This window comes from Melopsittacus undulatus, chromosome 5, assembly GCF_012275295.1.
Source record: "Melopsittacus undulatus isolate bMelUnd1 chromosome 5, bMelUnd1.mat.Z, whole genome shotgun sequence".
Classification (NCBI taxonomy): domain Eukaryota; kingdom Metazoa; phylum Chordata; class Aves; order Psittaciformes; family Psittaculidae; genus Melopsittacus; species Melopsittacus undulatus.
In genome coordinates this window covers 30,266,376-30,289,020 of record NC_047531.1, presented here as the reverse complement: position 1 = coordinate 30,289,020, position 22,645 = coordinate 30,266,376, and the positions used below count along the sequence as shown (strand labels likewise).

The following is a 22,645-nucleotide window of genomic DNA, read 5'->3' as shown; positions in this document are numbered from 1 at the left end:
ACCAGCTTTTCATATACAGTCAACACCCAGGTAACTCTTATTGCTCCTGTACCCAGAGCCCAAACACTCCTGTAACTTCTGCAACTCAGAAATGTCTTTACAGGCTTCGAGTCAGTCTGAACACACTGAACAGACATGAGACAGAAAGAGGTGACCCTTCCATTTTCTCTACTTATTGTATGTTCTTGTAGTTCTGCCTCTATAGCTTGAGGTGCCATGTTCTGTAACTCAGCTGAGAGAAGGTATCAAGAAAGAAAATACAGAAACTATAAGAAACAATTCAGAAAGAGAACAGGGGGATAATTCTCTTTGCCTAACATCCGTGTGTTCCATGAGAACTTGGTTTTGTTCTTGTACCACTAAAGTGAGAGTCTCGTAACTTAGACCTGCTCCTAGCACAAGAAATACCTGGTACAAGTTCAACAGTCACCAGTTCTTTACTGAAATCAACTGAAAAAAAAATACAGCCACATGCAAATTTATATGCCACATTCAAACACCTCAAATGTATCACACGAAGCCAAACCTAAAACAGCAGATACCTCTAATGTGATGTTTACCATTAAGAGATCAGCTGTGGTTTTCATGAAATAGTCTTTAGCAAGGTAACCAGTATTAGAAACACAATGTAATTATTTCTGGTTGTGGTAATCTATTTCTAATTTCCCAATGGTGTTTTTCCTAACTCAGAAGTCTTACACAGAACACATAAGGTATCTTTTATTACTATATATGGACTAAATTTTTGCATTATGATGTTTCTCAGGAAGATGGCACACATCAATCAGAAATCCAGCTTATTAAAAAATATAGGTGCAGGTAGTAAAAGGTAATTACAGATAACATCACCTCTTCCTAAATGAGCTTATCTGAGTGAGTTTCTCATACATTCAGAAGATTCATGAGGTATAGAGTGTAGTAGTATAAGTATAAAGTATAAATAGCCAATTTTGACTCCTATCATACAATTTGGATAACCATGTACTTCTGAGAACGCAGAGCTCCAAATAGCCATGTGAAATGATCTGCAGGAGCAGGCCTCCACAAAACAATTTCCAACTTCACTACAAGATGTCTTCTACTATGTAAAACGCATTTAGACAAGTAGAGTAATGTGGAAGAAATCATAGTCTTCCAGAAGATATAAAGATGTAGACTGCAGATTCCCACCACAGAGTTTCACACAGATTTAAGAAAATGTTATGTACCTCCTGATGTTTTCAGTAGGATAGGCAGAAAATGCAAGAACTTCTTCCTGCAGTGAGCCAATAAGCTGTGGTTCAGATTATCCTAGAATTGCTCCTACCAATACTGCTAGGTCTCAGAACAGAATTTCTCACACCACTTTTAATAATTTATTTACTTTTTAAAGGATTTGGAATTATATTTTTCTAAATTACAGTGGTTTATTTTGTGAAACAAACCCAGATTATAGCACAAACAGCAAAAAGCTGCGTGAAATAAAGAAGCTGTACATTTTAAACACCATCAAGCATTTATTTTTATAGCATTTAAAGCTTTGAAATACTTGTATTACCAAGTTAAAAAATGCATACATAGGTATGTATCTCACCACAATAAACAATTATTCTATCACTATTAAAGTTTGTTTCATGCTTAAGAAAGGTACAATTGAAATACACACTAGAATGTCACACCTCATTTTCTTGTTAGAATATAGAAACATTTTTAAAGTAAAAATGAGGCAGTGCTATAAACTAAACCAATAAGGAGTCAAAAGAGAAAGATTTTACGTCTACCTTAATTCATGGCCTGTTCCATGACCTTGGATAAAAAAAACCATTTCTCTGTAGTTCTCTTATCATACATTTTGCTAATCACACTTTATACCAAAGGAAACCAATATAAATAAAACCTGGAATTTAAATCCACAGCCAAGGAAAGAATTCTTTCCTGCAGACTTACATAAATGCTAGCAGGTATGCTGCAAAAGCTAACTGATTTCAAAGCAATAATTCCAAGTAATGCCGTTCATAACTAGAAGACACTTCATAATTAAAATAATAATTGAATTAAATACATATAAACAACTAAAGTCCGACCACAACAGTATCAGAGAGAATCTGGTATGATGACGCAAAGTCTGAGCTACAAGACAAAATTCAGATTCAGGGCAGAAACATGGCCACTAGAATTTCCGGAGTTTTGTTGTTAAGTTCTCCTAATAGACTCTTGACATTCTGGTGTTGCCTTACCAATTTTGTACTAAATGAACAAACAGCACAGCTACAGAGCAAAATCTACACAAAACTTACACAGAAGTGCTAGGAGAGGCTTGAGGGGCTTGTTTTAAATAGCTTCCAATTTAAAAAATCCTCAATTTAATTTCACTTACATATACACTATAAGTCTTTATTTAAAAAAATACCAAAACCTCTGCACTTAATTCAGCAAAATTTAAATAAGTGTTTCAAATTACTGGATTATAGAGTTGTATAGAACACTATTAATTCTTTTCCAGTGTTTGTTAATTTGCATCCTCAGAAATACCAGAAACATTTTGTCACATTATAGACCATATGGATTAGGAAAATGATGCATTCCAACCATCATTTTCGTGAATCACAGATCCTGAGAAACTTGAGGGGAAAAATGTTAATCACAAAATAGCCCTGTAATTAATGTCCTAAAAAAGTTGTTTGCACTCAGAATCTGCAGGGAGTTACTATTTTGCTGCTTTTGGAGTCTTATGAAGGCTCCACAGATTAAGTGTGGGTATATTTTTAAATAAATATAAGAACAGGAACATAAATAATTACTATAATGGTGTTTCTCAAAATAAATCACCTATGAACATGGTAACAAACAAACTATAACCTATATATTTTACTACCTATAATACTACAAGCAAGATTAAAATTATTAACACTATGGGATCACTTACCACAGTATACACAAATGCTAATATATGCAATAACAGTTCCTAAACCCCTGCCTGGAAATGGGGATAAGGAGAAATTCTGATAAGAGATCACAGGAATATTTGTCAATATTTCATGTTTTGGGGCACTAGCACTGGGAAATTCATTTTATAGCTGCTACCATCACCATACAAGAAGCACGGGCCACTTTTTTTTTAACTCCATTTCTTATTTTAAAGCCCGTTTCCAAATGATACAGTGATTCACAACTGCAAGGACAGATGGCAAAACTGAAAAAGTAATACTGTATTTTAATTGGATTTTACTGGAAAACTTCTCAGTCATTTAGCTTCTCAGCATATTAAATTGCTCCCAATTTTCTGTTCCATTTGTTGTACATGCTTCTGATACACTTATTGTTCTTGTGACTGCCACACTGTTAGATACCGACTCACTACGTTACATTCTTCCCTTTCTTATTTTCCTCTTATAAGTTGCATGTAAGTAAAAGAAGCACAAACTCAGATTACTAGAACTTAAGAGTGAGCATCCCTGAAATCTGCGAATTGCTTTCTGTTTGTTAACAGTTGCTCAGAATTCCCTCTATAATCTAGGAAATATAAAATTAAGATGCACAGTCTCCCCATGCAATGGAAAAGAACAGCAGAAGCACATAGGACAATAAGCCTCCCATTTGCCAGTCATTCAGAAGTATGTGTAAAATATGGCAAAAATATAAGCTAGAAGTTCACTGCCTCTGATGTGACAAAATAACACCTGGAAAGATTACTGAAAACTGATCAAACAGATCATCCACCAGGCTGCTGTAGCTGCACGCACCTTGGCAGGTCTAGCCTTGCTTGATCCTTGATCTGTACAAGTGCCAGAAAGACCAAAAGCCCAAGACAAAATACACTGCCTAAGCCAAAGGTTCCTTGATATCAATCAGTTCTGAACTTAAATTAGATAGTCCTAGAAACCCAAGTGTGCTAAATGCTTCCGAAAACCTGTAAGGAAATCCTTAAGTTTTCAGTATGCCACCTTTATATATGCAAAGGGAATGTTAACCAAAAGACACATCTTTGGGACTGTGTCATTACAGTATTTTCTGAAAATACTGGAATGAACCTTAACAGCACAAAGTGAACCAAGTAACACACAGGAGCTGCCATATGGTTAAAATAAGGCGTTCAGTTGAAGCCAATCCTGTAATCAAACTCTACCTTGAAGAAGGTAAAGAACAAGCAGCCAGAAAAAGATGACTCTTGATGTCACTTGTAGCCACCACCTGTAGAAGAATGGAAAGAAAACAACTCTCACGATTCCTTTGCGGGTCAGAGATGTCCAAGGACTTTCAGGTTTCGCTTTAGCAAAAGCGGATCCTTTAAGAAAAAGAAAACAGATTTTTATATACTTCATTGTTATGGCAAATAACATTAGTTGTTCAGCAGAGGAGTAGTTAAGAGAGTTATTTAAAAGAGCAACTATTAAACATAATTATTTTAATAAATATCATACTTCTACCATTTCACCATCTCCTCAATGAAAAATCTGTGTAAATTGTTGGTGCCCTCTTGCCTGCCATTATCCAGAACTTCTACAAATATCTACATTTTGGAATGTGTGAATAACAAAACATATCTTAGTATGTAAAAATTATTTAAAATAAAATTATTAAAAATTATTGTTTCACTGAGGTATCAGAAACTTTATGAAGCAAAAGAAAGTCACATGAAAACTCCATGTACCCATGCAGGCACAGCAGAGGGATTTAAAACATCAACACCTGTAAATTGCTCCAGCCATGTCATTCAGCAAAATGGAATATGGTTGAGAAGTATAGAGGAGAACCAGCCCCAGGAACAGGGAAGCCCCTCATTCTATACCGTTTTTCATTTCACTCATTCAAATGTCCTTTCTCATATCTCTATTTCTTTTTCTTCCTCTATATTCCCACTCTCTGGCAGCTGTAACATTTACTTAATGGGAGTGTGACTTAAATTATGCCAAGGTTACTGCTTGGAAAGGGCAACTCATGCATGCTGCTATGCCATCTCCACCTTGTGTACAAGTAGAACTGGCATTAGTGAGCTCTGTGCTTGCACAGATGAAACACTGCCAGTACTGGAACTACTTTAATACCAACTTACACATCCACATAGAGCAGCCATTTAAAGGCTGTACATGTATATGTCTACACTGAAGCGGTGCACTGCTGTTCCTGAATTTCTACAAACACATTTAGTTTCCAGTTCTGTTTTTTTTTTTTTTTAAGTTCAAATATTATTTGATTTTGTTTCTTTCTCTCACATTCCCATTTCTGAAGTTACAGTGTTAGGTGAAGTGATAAAAGCTGGTCTGCACACCCCCAGAGGACCTCAAAGAGACAATGGCAGTAGAAGAGGACCCATCAATGGAGCCATCAGCCCAGCATTGAAGGCCCATCTCCCCAAGCCCAGAGCAGGATAGAAGCACAAGGGCAGACAGGAATCCAAATCACAGGAGGAGCACTTTGACACGGCCCCTCCCAGGGCTGTCCCAGCAGAGCATCCCTAAACATGAACCATTGAAAGCAGATCTTCAGATCACCTTTCAGAGGAATGGGCCACACTTGAATTTAGTACTCTGAGTGTTACCATTATTATACTAAACTAGATCAACACACATCAATATAGGCACACTTGTTAATTTGTTAGCTATTGGGCTCATGAGCCAAATGAAATGCATTTTGAATAAGCACAAGGCATTATTTACAATGCATTAACTGAATAACACCCTATGATACAGTAGTTACAAGAACTGTCATAAGTGTCCAGCAGGTTGAGGAAGGTGATTCTCCCTCACTGTTCTGCTTCTGGTGAGACCCCACCTGCAGTACTGCATTCAGCTCTGGAGCCCCCAACACAAGGACATGGACCTGTTGGGACAAGTCCAGAGGAAGAACACAAAGATGCTCCAATGGCTAGAGCACCTCTGCTATGGAGACAGACTGAGAGAGCTGGGCTTGTTCATCCTGGAGAAGGCTCCAGTGAGACCTTAGTGCAGCTCCCAGGGCCTAAAGGGGCCAAGAAGAAAGCTGGAGAGGTGCTTTTCACAAGGGCATGTAGTGACAGGACAAGGCAGAATGGGCTTTAAACTGAAGGAAGGCAGGTTTAGATTAGGTATTAGGAATAAATTCTTTATTATGAGGGTGCTGAGGAGCTGGCACAGGTTGCCCGGAGAAGCTGTGGCTGCCACATCCCTGGCAGTGTTCAAGGCCAGGCTGGATAGAGCCTTGCAGCAACCTGGTCTAGTGGAAGATGCACCGGCTCATGGCAGGGGGGCTGGAACTGGATGAGCTTTAAGGTCCCTTCCAACCCAAACTATTTTGTGATTCTATGATTATGGGCTACAGGGTAAAAGGAGCTCAGATTGCACAGAACTTACTATGGGATGTTTAGGGAAGATGCAAGGAAGGGACAAAGGAGAGACTTATGTGATTTAGGGAGGAACAAGCGTGGGGAAACTGATGAGCAAGGAGATGAAAAGGATTGGCCAAGCACAAACAGCTGCTGCTTAGGATACTGCTTGTCTGGCCGTGCCATGTGCCTGATCAGCTCAGTCTGTACTATCTTCTTATTAAATTCCTGTAACTCTCTCCAGGGGCAGGGGCAGTCTGTTCTGTGCACAGCACACAGGGCTGAGTGCCAGCACTGGAGTCAGACGGGAGGAGTCAAGGGGCCATTTGTGTGTGGTGCCAGCAACCTGAGCAAGTGTGGTAGTGCTGGCAGAGGTCAAGCCAGGCTCAACAGTGAGGGGGTAAAGCAGCCCAAGAGCAAGGGCATGAGTAGGTCTCTAAAGGCAACCTCTAAGTGAGAGGGTACCTGTGTATCTCTAAAGGCAAGAGTGTGCTTTGGTTAAGAGACTGAATTCAAAGAACACAACATGGAATGGCTTCAGGAGACTGTGCTGACTGCTGGGCTCATGGAAAATAATGCTAATCATGTTTTTCTCAGCCTTCATGAGGAATAAGGGAAATTATATAAAGATAAAAATAAATGGAGACTAAAGGCTTTTTGGAAAGTCTCATACTGTCTGACCTTCTCTTGCCATTCTGCTATTCAAAACAGACACAAAATATTCAAGGCCTATATGACTTTTTTCTCTCCAGAAGTTTCAACGTAGCCTTTCCTCTAGATGCCACAAGATGTGGCAGAAATCTGACTACATGGCAGTGGGAGATTTCTGAACTAATAACTCCAAGACTTTGATCCATGACAACCCATGTGTTCCTTTCTTTCCTAAATCTATACAACAAAATTTAGATCAAGTTTTTAAGCCTTCAGTTTAATCTAAAGGTCACCTTTTAATGATATTTCATATCCATCTTCTTTAAGAGGAATTATGTAGGGTTTGTTGTGGGGGGTTTTACTGGGTTGGGGTGAGAGGTTGTTTAGGTTTGTTTTATGAAAGCTTACCGATACATTCTTGTTATAAGACACGGGATGGCATCTATTTTTACATTCAGAAATTCAGCTTTTTCTAGCTCAGGACCTACCTCTTACAAGATCAACATCTATGAGGTCTGGTTTCACGTGTCCTGTTTTCTTTGGTTTGTTTCTCAAACCCTGCAATAGGCAAATACTATCAAAATACATTCCTGCAGATGACAAGCATTACGAAAGAAAAAAACATCTGTGTGGTCAGTAATTGTATTTAACCTGTATTGCTATTGAAAATTCAGACAAATCTGTCAAATTCATAAAGTACAATAAAATAAACTTTCTAAGGAACAAGGCACAATAAATGCCTTTTACACACTCTTCAATCGAAACAAAACCAAACCAATTACTGACCCATAATTTTTCATACAGTTCAGCAATGAGCACTCATCTCCCATGGTCTGGGATTACACAGACGACATAAGCACGCACTTGCAAGAATTAGTAATAAGTTTCTATTAGGTTTTCAGAACTTTTAACAACAAATTACTTTTCTGAATCTCTTTTCTCCTTAAACTTCACAAAGTGCTTAGATTGCAACTCCTTCATTCCAAACCTAGACAGAAAAATAATGTTGTAATGCAAGAGCAAGTTCCACTGTCAGAAATCCAAACTTTAGAAAAGTATTGATTTTTTTCTTACTAGTGAATATAGATTAACCTGTAAAATGAGGGAAAAAAACCAACCCACCACACAACAAGAAAACAGGAGGGAGAAAAAGCAGCTTATTTTGTCCTTTAAAAACAGCATCTTTCTTCACTGAAGAACCAAAATATCTTGCAAAATATGCTAAAACATGATGCTGTACCCTCAAGCTTCAGATAACTGTGAGTTTATTCCAGTCCCTTCAGATTAAGCTCTTGGTCACATCAGCCAATCAATGGCTGCACAGAGCACAATTCATATAGAGCAAAATCTAACATCTTGAACAGTATTTTGGGTACAAAATAGAACTAAAGTGGAAATGGTTTCACTGTTTTCATTCAAAAAGCAGTTAAATCCAGTGGTGACCTGCAGATTTCCATCACTGTCATATTTCATCCATGTGTAAAAACATTTATTACTTACATGCAAATATTAATTTCAGATGAAAGCATAAAAACTATATTACTATGAATCAGAGAAGTATCAGTGAATCTGGAAATGTTAATCTTCATAGGAACTGTATCAAGAAAAAGGTCCAGAGTGAGCACAGCTCAATATTTCTCACATCCAAATTTAATTGGATGTACTTTTCATGCTGAAAAAATAATTGGGAGAAAAAAAAACCAAACTGTTCACAATGATCTAGATATAGAGTCACCACCTGATGTGTCTATTAGAAAAAAAAATGAGAGCTTGCTTGAAGCAAAACAAAATTAACACATAGAACTGAAACATGGATAGGACAAAATGTGCTCTGAGGAGGACAAACAGAGAAAACCAGTTGTATGTAGAGTTAAGCACTGCAAAGAGCTTGACATGCAAGGTTTTTACAGAATGACAAACTTAAAACCACAGTAACTTTATGTGGAATGAGAAAACAAGCCCATAATTAAATTGGAAATTACTATAATTCTAGAACCATCTACAGATTCTTGTGAAACCTTGTGTGAGCCACACTATTCCAAGAAAATATTTAAAATCTTAAAAATGCAATGCTGAATGATGCAATAACATCCAAATGTGTTACTGCTTATGGGCCAGGAGTGTTTTCTTGACTGCCTAAATAACGATCCATATGCCTCTTAGAAGAAATAACCTGCTGGAAACACGCGCACAATCCTAGGAAAATTTTACCACTGTGGCTACAGTTATGTTTTCATTTTAAACACAGAATTCTGCAAAGAAGTATGCCAGCAGTATAACTTGATGCATCCTTTACAGGAAAAGAAGTGGAGACGCATTCTTTAAAAATGCCATTGGCCAAATCTCAAACGCTTTCAGTGTCCACGGACTACACCGAACTGGTTCTTCTAATTTTTGCCACACAAAGTAAAAGAATTCCATTTACTCAGGTATAATTCCTCTACCCTCTGCATCACAAATATCTGTAATATATGTAGAAAACATAAGTGTTTCAAACTTAATTAAAACAAATATTCATAGTGTTTCGTATCCTTTGGGCCCATCCAGCTAGTTTATACAATTTCTATTCAGCACCAAACACATTCCAGCTAACTCATAGCAAAAATAAAGTTTAAATAAAAATGCTTAAACATAGTTGCTATTATTGTAAAAAAATTTTTTTGCACAGATTTTAAAATTAATCTTGTTACACTGTTATACTTCTAACTAAACTGTAAATTTATAGTATCAGAAACAGCTTTTCTGCTAAAAATAGTTTAGATTTTTAGTAAGGTTCATTTATAAACAGTACTTAGTAGCTTTGAGATTAAAGCAGTAATGCGCAATACTTGAATTTTGCAGTCTGTTACCATTATTACACTAAACTCAGCCAAGACACACCAATATAGACACACTTGTTAATTTGTTAGTTGTTGGGCTCCTGAGCCAAATTAAATGCATTCTGAATAAGCATGAGGCATTATTTACAATACATTAATTGAATAACACCCTATGATACAGTAGTTACAAGAACTTCTGTCATAAGCATCCAGCAGGTTGAGGGAGGTGATTCTCCCTCTCTGTTCTGCTCTAGTGAGACCCCACCTGCAGTACTGCATTCAGCCCTGGGGCCCCCAACACAAGAGAGATGTGGACCTGTTGGGACAAGTCCAGAGGAGGGACACAAAGAGGATCAGAGGGCTCTAACACCTCTACTACGGAGACTGCTGAGACAGCTGGGCTTGTTCATCCTGGAGAAGGCTCCAGTGCAGAGCAGCTCTCAGTGCCTAAAGGGGCCAGCAAGAAAGCTGGAGAGGTGCTTTTCACAAGGGCATGTAGTGATAGGCCAAGGGGGAATGGCTTTAACCTGACAGAGGGGAGACTGAGATGAGATCTTAGGCAGAACTTCTTCCTTGTGAGGGTGGTGAGGCGCAGACACAGGTTGCCCAGACAAGTTGTGGCTGCCCCATCCCTGGCAGTGTTCAAGGCCAGGTTGGATGGGTCTGTAAGCAATCTGGTCTAGTGGAAGGTGTTCCTGCCTGTGGCAGGGAGGCTGGAACTGGATGAGCTTTAAGGTCCCTTCCAACCCAAACCATTCTGTAACTCTAATTCTAATTCAATGTATTGAAACCCATGCAGTAATAGCATACTTCTTGCGTGCAGTATTCGCAGGAAAAGAAAAGGTTAATTGCAAGAAAATATTAACTGAATTAACTTTAACATCACGGAGAAGGATATAATATACAATCCATAAAACTATTACATTTGTGATTGATTTCTTTTTCTCCAAAACAGTTTAGCAATGTGGCAGACACTGATGGCACTGTTAGTTAAACCAAAATGCAAAGAACACTGTTAAACTGCTTGTTCAGAGAAACAAAGCCTGAGGTACTTACCAGTCTAATAAACTGTGCAAAACAATGACAGCATCATAAAGGAGGAAAAGTAAACTGCAGGTATAAGGTAACTAACTGAAAGTAAAGAGAGCTCAGATAACTGATGTTAGAATTCATCACATGGAAAAGTGAAAGACAGACGTACCAAAACAACTAAGCCCTGGCTTAAGATAACCGAAAAGAAAAAATATGTACAGAAAAAGTATACAGAAAAAAACAGAGAAAGATGCAGCACACTAAATGCTGCAGTTATTAATTATGTAAAATAAACAGAGCATAGTATGCCAGTTACATTGGTTGCTTACCCTCTAGAAGTCTAGTTTTACTTTACCAGTATTAAATACCACATATATTGTAAACTGCACCAGCACACACAACCAGACAGCACTACTAATAACTAGCAAAAAACAACTGTTGAAATGCTGTAATATTATTACCTTTATTTCTCTTTGCTCTACTGATTTTTCCCATATTTGTTGATCATATGCCCCGATCTAAAAAGAACACACACATACAAAAAAAAAATCTCCATTAGATTTTGAAAGACATCGATCAAACAAAAATCAATCAATCAAGCCTCAACAAGATAAGCATGAAAACAGCATTTCCTTGCGGAGACTTATTTACAAAGAAATCTTTGTTTTCTCCATTCCATCTTGGCTGGACTGGATCTAGGTAACCTTGTAAATGAGCTGTGATAGAGAGGAGAGGAGAGCAAGTGTGACTTGTATGAGTCAGAGGACTGGAACACCACAGGGATTCCAGTCTCCGTTCTGACAGACAGCAGACCTACAGAAGCAACACTGATAGTCTTTCAAATAACTTTAGAGAAAATACCATGCACATCTAGTGGAACCCACAGTTTCAATTAAATTATTTTTGACACCACCTCCCTCCATGCTTCCCATTCCACTCCACCCACTTTTACAGCTACACTGTCTTTAGCTTTATCTCTTAAGATTGCACAGCAACAAAACATACATTGTTGCTGTGCAGGATGGTAACCAAGAGGATTACAGGGCAGGGAAAACTAAAGAATATCAGAAAACATCACTCTCCCCACTGAAGCACTGATGAAAAATATTCTTAGTAGACCTATTCCCAAATTTGTTTACTCTCATCAAACTTCCAGCCTATTTATTCACAAAACTCTTCTAAACATCTGAGTTCCGCTTAAATGTATGTTTTTAGTTACAAATTGGAATACAAGGGACTTGTTTGCTCCCAGGCTTTAGCCTCGTCAGAGTATCATGGAAAACTTTGTGTATTTATAAGAGCAGAACCATTGAAAGGCTAAAGGTTGATCCTGCAAGCATGTATTAAAATCCTATCACTAAGAGCGGATTTAATGAGTTCTGTCATTTTAAATAACCATCAATACAGGTAGCTATAATCAACTTAAAAAATTACTGTGCACTTGTTTATATAAGAAAGCCACTCAATTACTGTTATATTTTGAAGAACAATCTTCAAGCTTCAGGAAATTCACATGTGAGCTAGCGACAAGTCAATATATGAGACAATATACCCAAGTTCTGTAAGGTGTTACAAAGATCATCAGATTGCTCTGAACCCTGCACAAACAGTATTTCGAGATAATATTCAGTAGTGATATGTTTTACTGTGTCAATTTTAAAACCTTTCCATCCCAGTTCTACCCTGACCTATAAACATGTGTGAGCACACTACTACACATCTTGAGTGTGATTCATATCACAGGCACTGAGCAGTTAAGTGCAAGAGAGAGAGGCACTTCCTGAGACAGAGTCCCTTTACTTACTGCAGAGAGCTGATATGGGCAGCTTCATATGGGTGCCTGAGAGAGAGAAAAGAGCCCCTGCCATGGGAGCAAACCTGCTTAAATTCAGCCTTACTGAAGAGAGCATGGCTTCTTTATCCAGTTCACATACTGCAACAGACAGAAAAGGCACAAGCACAAGTGCAGACACCATAAACATTGCTCTGATTTGCCTTTACTGTTTCAGTCTTAAAGAAAAAACATTAAAACTCTGAAGAAAAAAATCTATTTGCTTTTTGAAAATAATAATAAATACTTTGCACCTCTCTTTTGGAAAAAAAATTTAGAGTTTGGAAAATAATTAGGGAGTCAGGCACTGTACTGGGCAGAATAAAGCACTTGCTACAATTAAATTAATTAAACAAAGGAAGTTTAAGAGCTAACTCCACCTGGATAACAGCCAGCAATTAAAAAGTCACTATCTTGAGTAACCACTCCACCCAGACATTTATATCCAATTGTTCTGGCTTTTTCTCTAAGTACATTTAAAATGAAATTTCAGGCCTTCCTGGTTTTCCTGAAATTTATTGAGAAGAGCTCTAAATGAGGTTTTTGTGCTGCATAATATTGTGTCCTTCCCGCCTTGCTTCCAGAAAAGATTTCTTTCTATAAAGACAGAAAAGGGGATGCAAGTCTGGCTCCCTCTCGATTATGCAAGAAACAAATGCGGAAGGAAGCCTTTTGGCCAATAAAGCTGTAAAGCAAACTCTGTATTCCTGATTCCATTCATAGCTGAAACTGGTGTAGAGTTGAAACAGTCTTTTAAAAGAGCATTCTTCTTTTAGACAAATAGCTGACTGTTTGCTAAAGGAATTCTGGGAAAGGGATCCCAGAAGACATCCTGGGCAAGGAAGTTGAATGATCTCAAGTTTGACTTAGTTATGTTTTCCTACAAAAATTTCGTTTCCCTCAAGGCTAGGTAGCAGCTTCCCCCAAAAGACAAGAAGTAGGGATTTTGCCGTTCACATTCTTAACACTGCCCCATAAAGCAATTCTTCCAGCAGGAGGTACAATGAGACATCCAAACAACTCTAAGGGAGATGGTCTTTTAAAACTGTTTCATTAGCCCATTGGGTCTGGCCAATCTCCTCTGATCAACTTCATTAAAATCTGAGCACAAGGCTATTAAGTAAAAGCATTCTGTTGCAAAGTGAGAAGAGTTAAAGGGATAATTACATAACTATAGACAGCAAGAACCATTACCATCTCTCACATCTTTTTCAATCTACCTGATATCATCTCTTTATGTTTTAAGAAAGCTTTAGAAGTACTTCAGGCACAGGCCTTGTGCTCATCACATCGAATTAAGATTTGATACTCAATTTCTCTTCTCCCTATCTGCGTAAGCATCCCTGTATACTTCTATCCAAAGTGTACCAGAAGGAAACCCATGAAAAACAAAGGTTGTTACAAAGCACTAGTCTGGAACACATTATTTCTCACATCAAACAAAAATAGGTAGAAGTAGTGTTACTGAAACAAGGCAAGTAAGAAACATAGGCTTTTTTCTTTTCTACCTTATGTCAGGAAATTGTATTTAGAGTTTGTGAAATATATTCATTAAAAAACATGTAAGTTCATGCAGAATTCATTGGAAAGCATTTTTCATTGACAACAAGCTAAATTATAACACATAATGACCACAGAAGCTAAACACCTGTATGAATTCAATTCAAGAATGTAATTCCTGAATAAATGAGAGAATGTAAATTAATACTAGCAGACCTTCCAGTATTTAATTGAGAGCAGTCGACTGCCTCTTCAAAGAGTTTTGATTTATAAGCATTTGCATCTAAAGTATGTTTCATGTAAATTTAAGTATTCAGTTGTCAAATATTTGCATGTAGGCTCCAGCTCTTGGCTATTCGTGCTATTCTTTACAATTGCACATACCTGCAGGACACTGAAAAGAAGTCTAACATCTAGCACTGAAAAGAAATGAAGCCCTAAATGCAAATAAAATAAAGCAATAACCTTCTACAGATAAGATCATACATGCTTCCAAGCTGAAGAATTTAAATACACACAACACTTGATCAAAGCAAGCTTTCCCTCTGTATGTGACTGTCCCTAGGGCTGTACTGCAGATGCTCAAGCTTCTCATGCCTAGAACAGTTAGCTCAACATGAAGACCCCAATCAACTCAGGTTGGAGAATTCTGAACCCACCAGCTTTACCTGGAGTCTCATTCATTACAGCTGCAAGTTGTGCAGAATTCTTTAAATGAAATTTAAAGTATAAAATACACGGGTGCAAAAATTACTCCTTTTTAAGTATACAACAGTAAATGCTTTTAGAATCTGTTCACAACTTAATGGAGGACTGTTTGCACAAAAGCTTATCACTGATTCTTTCAATCTATCAGTCCAGTCTACAACTGGCCATAAAACCTTTTTTTTTTTTTAACAAACTATAAAATATATCCCAATTTTAACCTGATTTATCACATAAATTTATTCTAATTTAGTTTACAAAATATGTTATCAAATAGAATCTGAAATTTGTCAGAAAATACACTAATTAAAAAGAATCTCTGTTGAACTTTAAATAATTTGTTAATTCAAGTTAGATACAAGCCTATCTTATAATTTCTGAATGTAATTTTCATCACCAAGCATCAGTAACACAACCCTGTAGTAGGAAACTTCTCAGTAATATGTTACAGATACAAAAACCTGTGATATAACCTCCCTGTAGCAGAACTAGACATTCTTTCACACACACTTAGTTTAAATCATGCATCCCAGGCTTCCTCAATGCTCTATCAAGTCTATCCAAACCAGCTACTTCTGAAAGTTTCATTCTCAAGACACTGTGTCTCAATAAATGCCTAGTAAAGAAGATGAAAGGAATTCTGTTCCTTTATGTATTTGCAGAATCAAAAACTATTCTTCAAGCAGCTCTTTAATTTTTTAGTATTTAAGGGATTACATGCAGAGACGGAAAACTCTGCCAGTCTTCTTTCACAATGGAAAAGTGGGGGCTTAGCATCCTAAATTAACCAAGCATGATACACTATTAAACAGGTTTTCTAGGGGAAAAAATATTTCTTCACAAGTTATTAATTGCCCCAAAAAAGTATTAACTTTTACATGACTTGACATGGGATATTAAGCTATACAATTACACATTGGACAACAATAAACTTACCTCTTTACTGAAAGATTAAATGAATCTGAGATCCTTTTTAAGTGCAGACTCCTCCTAATGTTTTATGCATTTAAGAGATATGTGCACCTCTTGAAATTACCTAAAATAACAGTACTTACTCCTTCCAAATCAAATACCTTAGAACAGAAACCATTTGATCATATTTCTTTCCGTATCTAAAATTTGTTTGGCACCTGTAGAGTTTGGTTTTATAACACTGACAGCAATTAGCCTAAGTAAAAAGTTAAACTATTGAAAACACAGCCTATTTCTACTCCAAATAAAACCCACTGCAAAGGTTTTCTGCACCACATGATATCTCTCCCCAGTGTCTTTCTCCTAACAAGCCATATATGCATCAAGATTGAATGTGAGCTTTGTGAATGACACTGATATTCACTTTAAGCTAATGTAGGGATGATATCAACCTGTAGCCCAATACTCACAAGGCCTTCTGGTTCTAATGGAATCAATTAATATTTCAGGAGACATTTATAATTTATGACCAAGCAGACCAGCAAAGATTATAATCCTAAAAATACATAGTATTTCCTGCTGGATCTTAAAACTTTAATGTGTATCAATAATGAAACCTGCACGCTAAGCTTTGTTCTTTGGAGCATCTAAACACTTTTACAAGCAACATCACAACAGTAACACAAAATCCAAAAGATACAAAATACAGAGTTTGGTAAATAGAAAACAAAGTTGCTTCCTTGGACTGTCCACCAATGAAATTGAGAGTTTAACACATTATTAAAATACTTAGTGTTAAAATATTAGCTTTATTAACTGGTACAGTCCAACAGTCTTCATAAAAGTGGATGACATTATGTATCAATTGTAATATAAAGATGCTGGTAAATAATTTCTATACATGTAACATTATTAAATTAAAATATTTTTAAATGCTTCATATTTAACTCATGTTTAAGTACACAATTTCAGATCCTGGACAAGTAATTTTTCATTTTCTCAAAATTCGGAATAGGATTAATAAAGGTTATTTTAAACCCCAGTTTATTTCTTACATGAGGCGATCCCCATTGCAGCAAAGGCAATAACCTAGTAGCTCAGCAGCATTAATTATCTCTGTTGGAGTACTTTTGTACTGTTAGAGTGATCCTTTTTTCTTCAAGATGTTTTCATTTTCAGTGGCAGTGGGATTTTTGCCAGTTGTTTGTGGTAGAATGTGGATCAGACAAACTAAGCTACGGCAAACCTAGCTAATAAACCACAGACAAAAATCACTATATAATACTTGTACTCTGTCTGCTCATATGGAACAGTTTAGTAACTTTTAGTCAAATGGAGAAGGACAATAGAGGGATTGCAGCAGTACATCCTACAGTTCAGAGCTTTGGATTTATCACTGCTCAACTGTTAACCTTGTTTACTAAAAGATTCTGGGATTCCCCTCCTTTTTCCCTGTTTGGCCTCAAGGGAGAGCTGAAACCAACTATTTAGAGTAATATGAAGCAATTCAGAACTTCTAAGAGTTATTTACTCTTAACTGTTTGAATTGCCAACTAATGGCCTGCTTAAATTCTGGCAATAACTGCAACAGCACTAGACTCACAGCCATTTCACTCAACAATAATTTTATTACAGCTTACTTCAAAGATATCATCCCTTTTAGAGTACAATAATACATAACTAAATGTTTATCAACTATGTATTTATAGTTCCTGTATCATTCTTTACAGATTAATTCTTAGTAACATCAGTCCCCCCTACTTAATTGCCCAAGTACTGGTTTACAGATTTTAGTATATCTACAAAAAAAAAAAAAACCATCCCTTTTCATCACACAAATGAACATAAAGGAAAATTGTATATATAAGAACAGGAATAACCATCACCTACTCTAAGCTATTTCCTAGTGAGATGAACTGAACACTAGGGGTAACTTCAGGTACCGTTTCTTTAGCTTAAGTGGGCTGTAGAGCAAAACCTAAAAAGAGCATCAACTGAATGAGATTCCATCTTTGTCGTTAATGTCATTAAGCACAATCCTTTAGGATAACGTTTACACATCTTCAAATTTCAAACCAAAGTCATTACAGAATCACAGAGGTTGGAGCCTCTGGGGATCACCTAACCCAACCTGTGCAAAGCAGGTCCAGTTACCACAGGTTGCTCAAGGACTTACCCAACAGAGATCCAAATATCTCTGAAGACTGGACATTTCACAACCTTCCTGGGATTCTGTCTCAACACTTGGCAAACCTCACATTAAACATTTTTATTCTTATATCTAACCAGAATTTCAAACATTTCAACTTGTGGTTATTGCCTCTCATGCAATCCCTCTGCATCTCTGAGGAGAGCATGGCTCCATTCTCTCCATGGCCTCCAAAGCAGCAGTTGCTAAAGCAGTAAACTCTCCCCTTTGACATGTCTTCTTAAGACTAAGCAAACCAAGATCTCTCAGACTCTTTGTACATCACAGCCCAGTTACTCTCCAAGCGTTAAGGATTCAACACCTCTGCAACACTATTTTTTACACAATTATGTATGTGCACAAAACAAAGCAGCCTCAAGACATAACTGGGTAAAGGAAACAGCCTCAATACTCAGTGTAATTCCCTGAAGAGCACTGAAAATCCAGCAATTCTACCAGCATTGCAACTGGGATTTTAAAACAGCGCTGCCTTTACACCCCCAGTCATTTCCACTTCCCATGGCACACTTTCTTTGTGCCAGTATATTCATCTGGGTGCTGAAAGATAAATCAGATCACTCAGGAATAGACAGGAATGGAATGGAAGGTTATAGCTTCACAAGACATAATGAAACAACTAAAGAACCAGAGAATCCCTCTGAAGACATGGATTTGAGCTCTTTTCTCTGTCTCTTCACCTTTTAGATAGGTTCAGCTCCTTAGTCTTAGTTATAACTGGACTAATCGGTTGAATTTGGTTAGGGGACAAGTGGCGGAAAATCTGTGGGAAGGCAAAGCAAGCACATAGCCAACAGCCAGGCAAGATTCAAGCCTGCTCCATTCAACCACGGAGTCAGCTTCTGAATGACCTTCTGCACAAGATTCGGAAACTTGAGTTTCGTCTCACCAAAACGAGCTGTTGAAGGCAACCCCAATGATTAGTCAGCTGACAACTTCAGTACCAAACCCAGCGCTACACAGGAGGAAACGCTTATAAACAGATTTCTTTTTTCCCTCCTCAGTGTTTTCACAAACAGCCGGCTCCAGCACTTGTCAAACTTTTGCAGTTGAAGGCAGACCTTTTTGAACTTTTTGATACAGTTTCAGCATCCAAAGTTTTAGGTAACAGAGCCATACAGCCCAGTCATTTGACAACAGCTGCATTTGGTGCCAGGGTCACCAATGCATCAGGTGAATTCAGCACCAAGAGGAGATCAGGTGACTTCAGGGAATGATACAATTTTTGTGTTGTTTCCTCCTTTACTAACTTGGCAAGTATAATCTTGGACTAATGACCTGTAAAACACTGAACATTACAGATCTTAAAGCAACACAAATAGAACTCTAATTTAGTCCTTTAAAGCCACTAGAGAGAAAACATCTCATTTGTTTTATTGTGCCCTTTAACAGCCATACCTAAGGGAGACCCAAAACAGCTGAAAGCTGCTTTGGCAAAGTTAACTGATGCACAAGCAGGTGCAGGATATGAGCTCAATTCATTAAGTTCCATTCTGTCTTCCCCTATAACCATCCCCAAGAGTAAGAAAGCCATAATTGCTTCCTGCAATATGATCAACATCGCTGGATAAAGTTCCCCGTATTAGCAGCAAGGCTTGAAAACTGGAAATCAGAAAGCTGTTAAGGTAAAGTTACATATAGCCCCTAAACTGGAGGCCTGGAGAAAAGGAGGCTCAGGGGAGATCTTCTCACACTCTACAGCTGCCTGAAAGGAGGTTCTAGTGAAGTGGAGGTCAGTCTCTTCTCCCACCACAAGCGACAGAACAAGAGGAAATGGCCTCAATCTGCACCAGGGGAGATTTAGATTGGATATTAGGAAAAAACTCTTCACCAAAAGGGTTGTCAAGCATTGGAACAAACTGCTCAGGGAAGTGGTGGAGTCACCACCATGGAGGTATTTAGAAGACCTGTAGAGGTGGCACTCAGGGACATGGTTTAGTGGTGGGCTTGGCAGTGCTGGACGAATGGTTGGACTCGATCTTCAAGGTCTTTTCCAATCTCAGTGATTCTATGATTCTTTGATTCTATACTAATTAATAAAGTGCATACATGTCAATGTTAGCTCAGTAGCTGTCTGGGACCAAAGTAATGAACCATTCCAGAGAACAATGCAGACAACCCTACCACACCCTTTATTGCAAGAACCAGTGCAGCACAAAGTGTTGAAAACAAGCTGGGCAAACCCTGCCTGACACGCAAGTGCCTCTGCAGTGCACTTCCCAGAGCACCCAGGAACACAGCAAAGGTTTAATTCATTTTGCTTTCCACAGAGCCAACACGTATCTGTTCAGATTCCAGGAGTATTCGTACCGGCTGTGAAAGGCAAACTATCGCTGGAAGCAGTTAAGCTATGTCCATGCAATCTTGTATCTCACACAACAAGCTGGCATAATACACTATCTGAAATCTTAAAACCCAACTTAAAACAACTAAGAATTTATTACTGCGTATTTACAAGACAGTAATGAGCTCCCATGCACTAAAAGCAGAGTAAGTCTATTGCAACAACAAAAAACAAGCTTACATAATAAAAGGTCTGACCTTTCAAACAATTAAGTGCATTACTAAATCATCCTCGTGTGAGGAGCTCAATTTCAGACAATAGCATGAGTCATATGAGTAAACTTGGTGTCTGGAAAGCTTGCATAAAGTAGGGCTGGAAGGGCTCAACTGCTTAACTCTCTCCATTAACAAAATACAAAAATGCCCTAACTTAATGAGAAACCAAATGATTTCTGAAACTCAGTACAGACATGAGAAAAATACATCCAAAAATATATTAAAAATTACATTAAAATTTAAACCAAAGGAACACAAGGAGCAAATTATCTACTCAATACCTCTCACACAGCCTCCACCTACTCAAATGTATTTTTCTTCTTTACGTATGACTACAAATATCAGAAGAAGCTCTTCATGTTCTTTTTCAAGGCACTCATACACCAGTTCAGTCATCTGAAAATGCCTCCCCAAAGTAACATTCCTCATTTTATCATATAGGCAAGTCATACCAATTGATGAGTACTGACCACAGTCCTGGTTCTCACTTGCCCTCAAAACAATGTTTTACTGCTAGAACATGCTAAACTTTCATCCCTCCCCATTTTCAATTTCAGTTACTGTTGTCGGCAATCAGCAGATCTAAAAGGCAAAGTAAGTGTGACGACTCTGAAATAAATATTTAAAGCGGAAAGCAACCACCATTCATAGAGTTTTGCCATCATAGCAATCATCACGTAATAGAAAAGGAAAGGAACTAAAAGATGTCTGGTACCCACTAGCACAGCACTTCCTGTTCCCCAATTTGAAATCTTTGGTGCAAACAACAAATCCATGGGGGGAAAAAATATAGTGCTATGTAAGAGATCTGAATAAGTAAATAAACAAACAAGCAAGGACATGGCGGAAAGAGCCTTAAGTGCTCCCAGGAAAAGATCATAGACCATGCTACAAAGTTACCAGCTCAATCCAGAAGAACCTTCAGTAAGTGGGACCTAAGAAATAACAATCTAATAAACATAAGATGCAATATTTCTGCAGTGCAACCATTTGTCCCAAAATAAGACTGCACTTCCACATACAGAAAGAAGCAAAACCTGTTCATTTGGCAGACCCTAGTCCACATGTGGACTGCTATTAAATTTTGTTCCCTTCAGGGAAAACACTGAAATCTGGTCTATGCAAGATCTTATCCCTTCTGAAGAAAGCCCAGTCCCTCATGAAGTAGCAGGAGTCACTTCATCCCAACCTTTTGCCATTAAGGCAGCACGCCATTTCTGGCCAAGCAGACCTCTGTAAAAAGCTACAGAGACTTGTGGCAGAAATACTGTTGCTATGAACAAAATAAATGGAAACGTGTATGAAATTACTTGAAAAGGCAAGTGAACAAGGGTTAAAAGAATGACCTGTACTGATAATGAGTAATCCTGTTAGGAGCAGTGTCCTGGGAAAAGTAAAATTGAGGAATGGGTTGTTTATATCAAGATCAGAGGGCCTGCCCTCTGGAAGATCACAGCACAATGACTCATCAGCAGAAGATCCTGCCTCCCTAACATCAGGAGGATGGGAAGCTGGAGCATATCACACATGGCATTCCTTTTCCTGCACGACTGTCATGAATAAAGACACGAATTTTTTTAAAAAATAAAATAAAATAAATGAAAATCACACCTTATAGCTTGATAAAGAAGCACATCTCAAAATTTAGCGAAGTTTTCAGCTTTTAAAAAGCAATTTAACTGAACAAGCCAACTGGCAAAAAAAAAAAATGTCAGCGGAGATGATGATTTGAAATTGTCAAAATAATAGAAAGAGACATCAACATATCTATGTACAGGCAATACTGTACTGTACATAGTTACAATACTGTAACTATCATTTTCTTTGTCTAATTAACTTCTAAAAAGCCACAGCCCATCTCTTTTGGGTATGGATTACGCAGTTCCTTGTTACTGACAGAAAATGCACGTCAATTCTCACTTTCTACTTAAATACAAGGATTCAGTAATGTGCTACAGAAACAAATCCTCTTGTATATTAATTAACATTCTACTGAGAATGAACATTTTATTTCCTTTTTTTTTTTCCTTCTCATACTACAATCAGCCAAGGGAGTGAGGAGTTTTCAACACAGCCCAGAAGCTATTTCATTTCATTCGAAATGGTCACTTAATATTGAGTTACTTCTGGAAGGAAAGTTTTGAGCTACT

At 37.7% G+C, this 22,645-nt stretch overlaps 1 protein-coding gene across 2 annotated transcripts in view; it reads right to left on the bottom strand.

Moving 5' to 3' along the window:
- Positions 1-22,645, bottom strand: part of PHTF2 (putative homeodomain transcription factor 2) — a 69,795-nt gene that overhangs the window by 31,314 nt on the left and 15,836 nt on the right. For both annotated transcript variants that reach the window (XM_034063005.1, XM_005148387.3), the window contains exons 3-5: positions 11,244-11,300; positions 7,420-7,489; positions 4,106-4,264 (exon numbers count right to left, since the gene is read on the bottom strand). In XM_034063005.1, the coding sequence (XP_033918896.1) occupies positions 4,106-4,264; positions 7,420-7,489; positions 11,244-11,300 (286 nt within the window). The remainder of the gene's footprint in view (positions 1-4,105; positions 4,265-7,419; positions 7,490-11,243; positions 11,301-22,645) is intronic.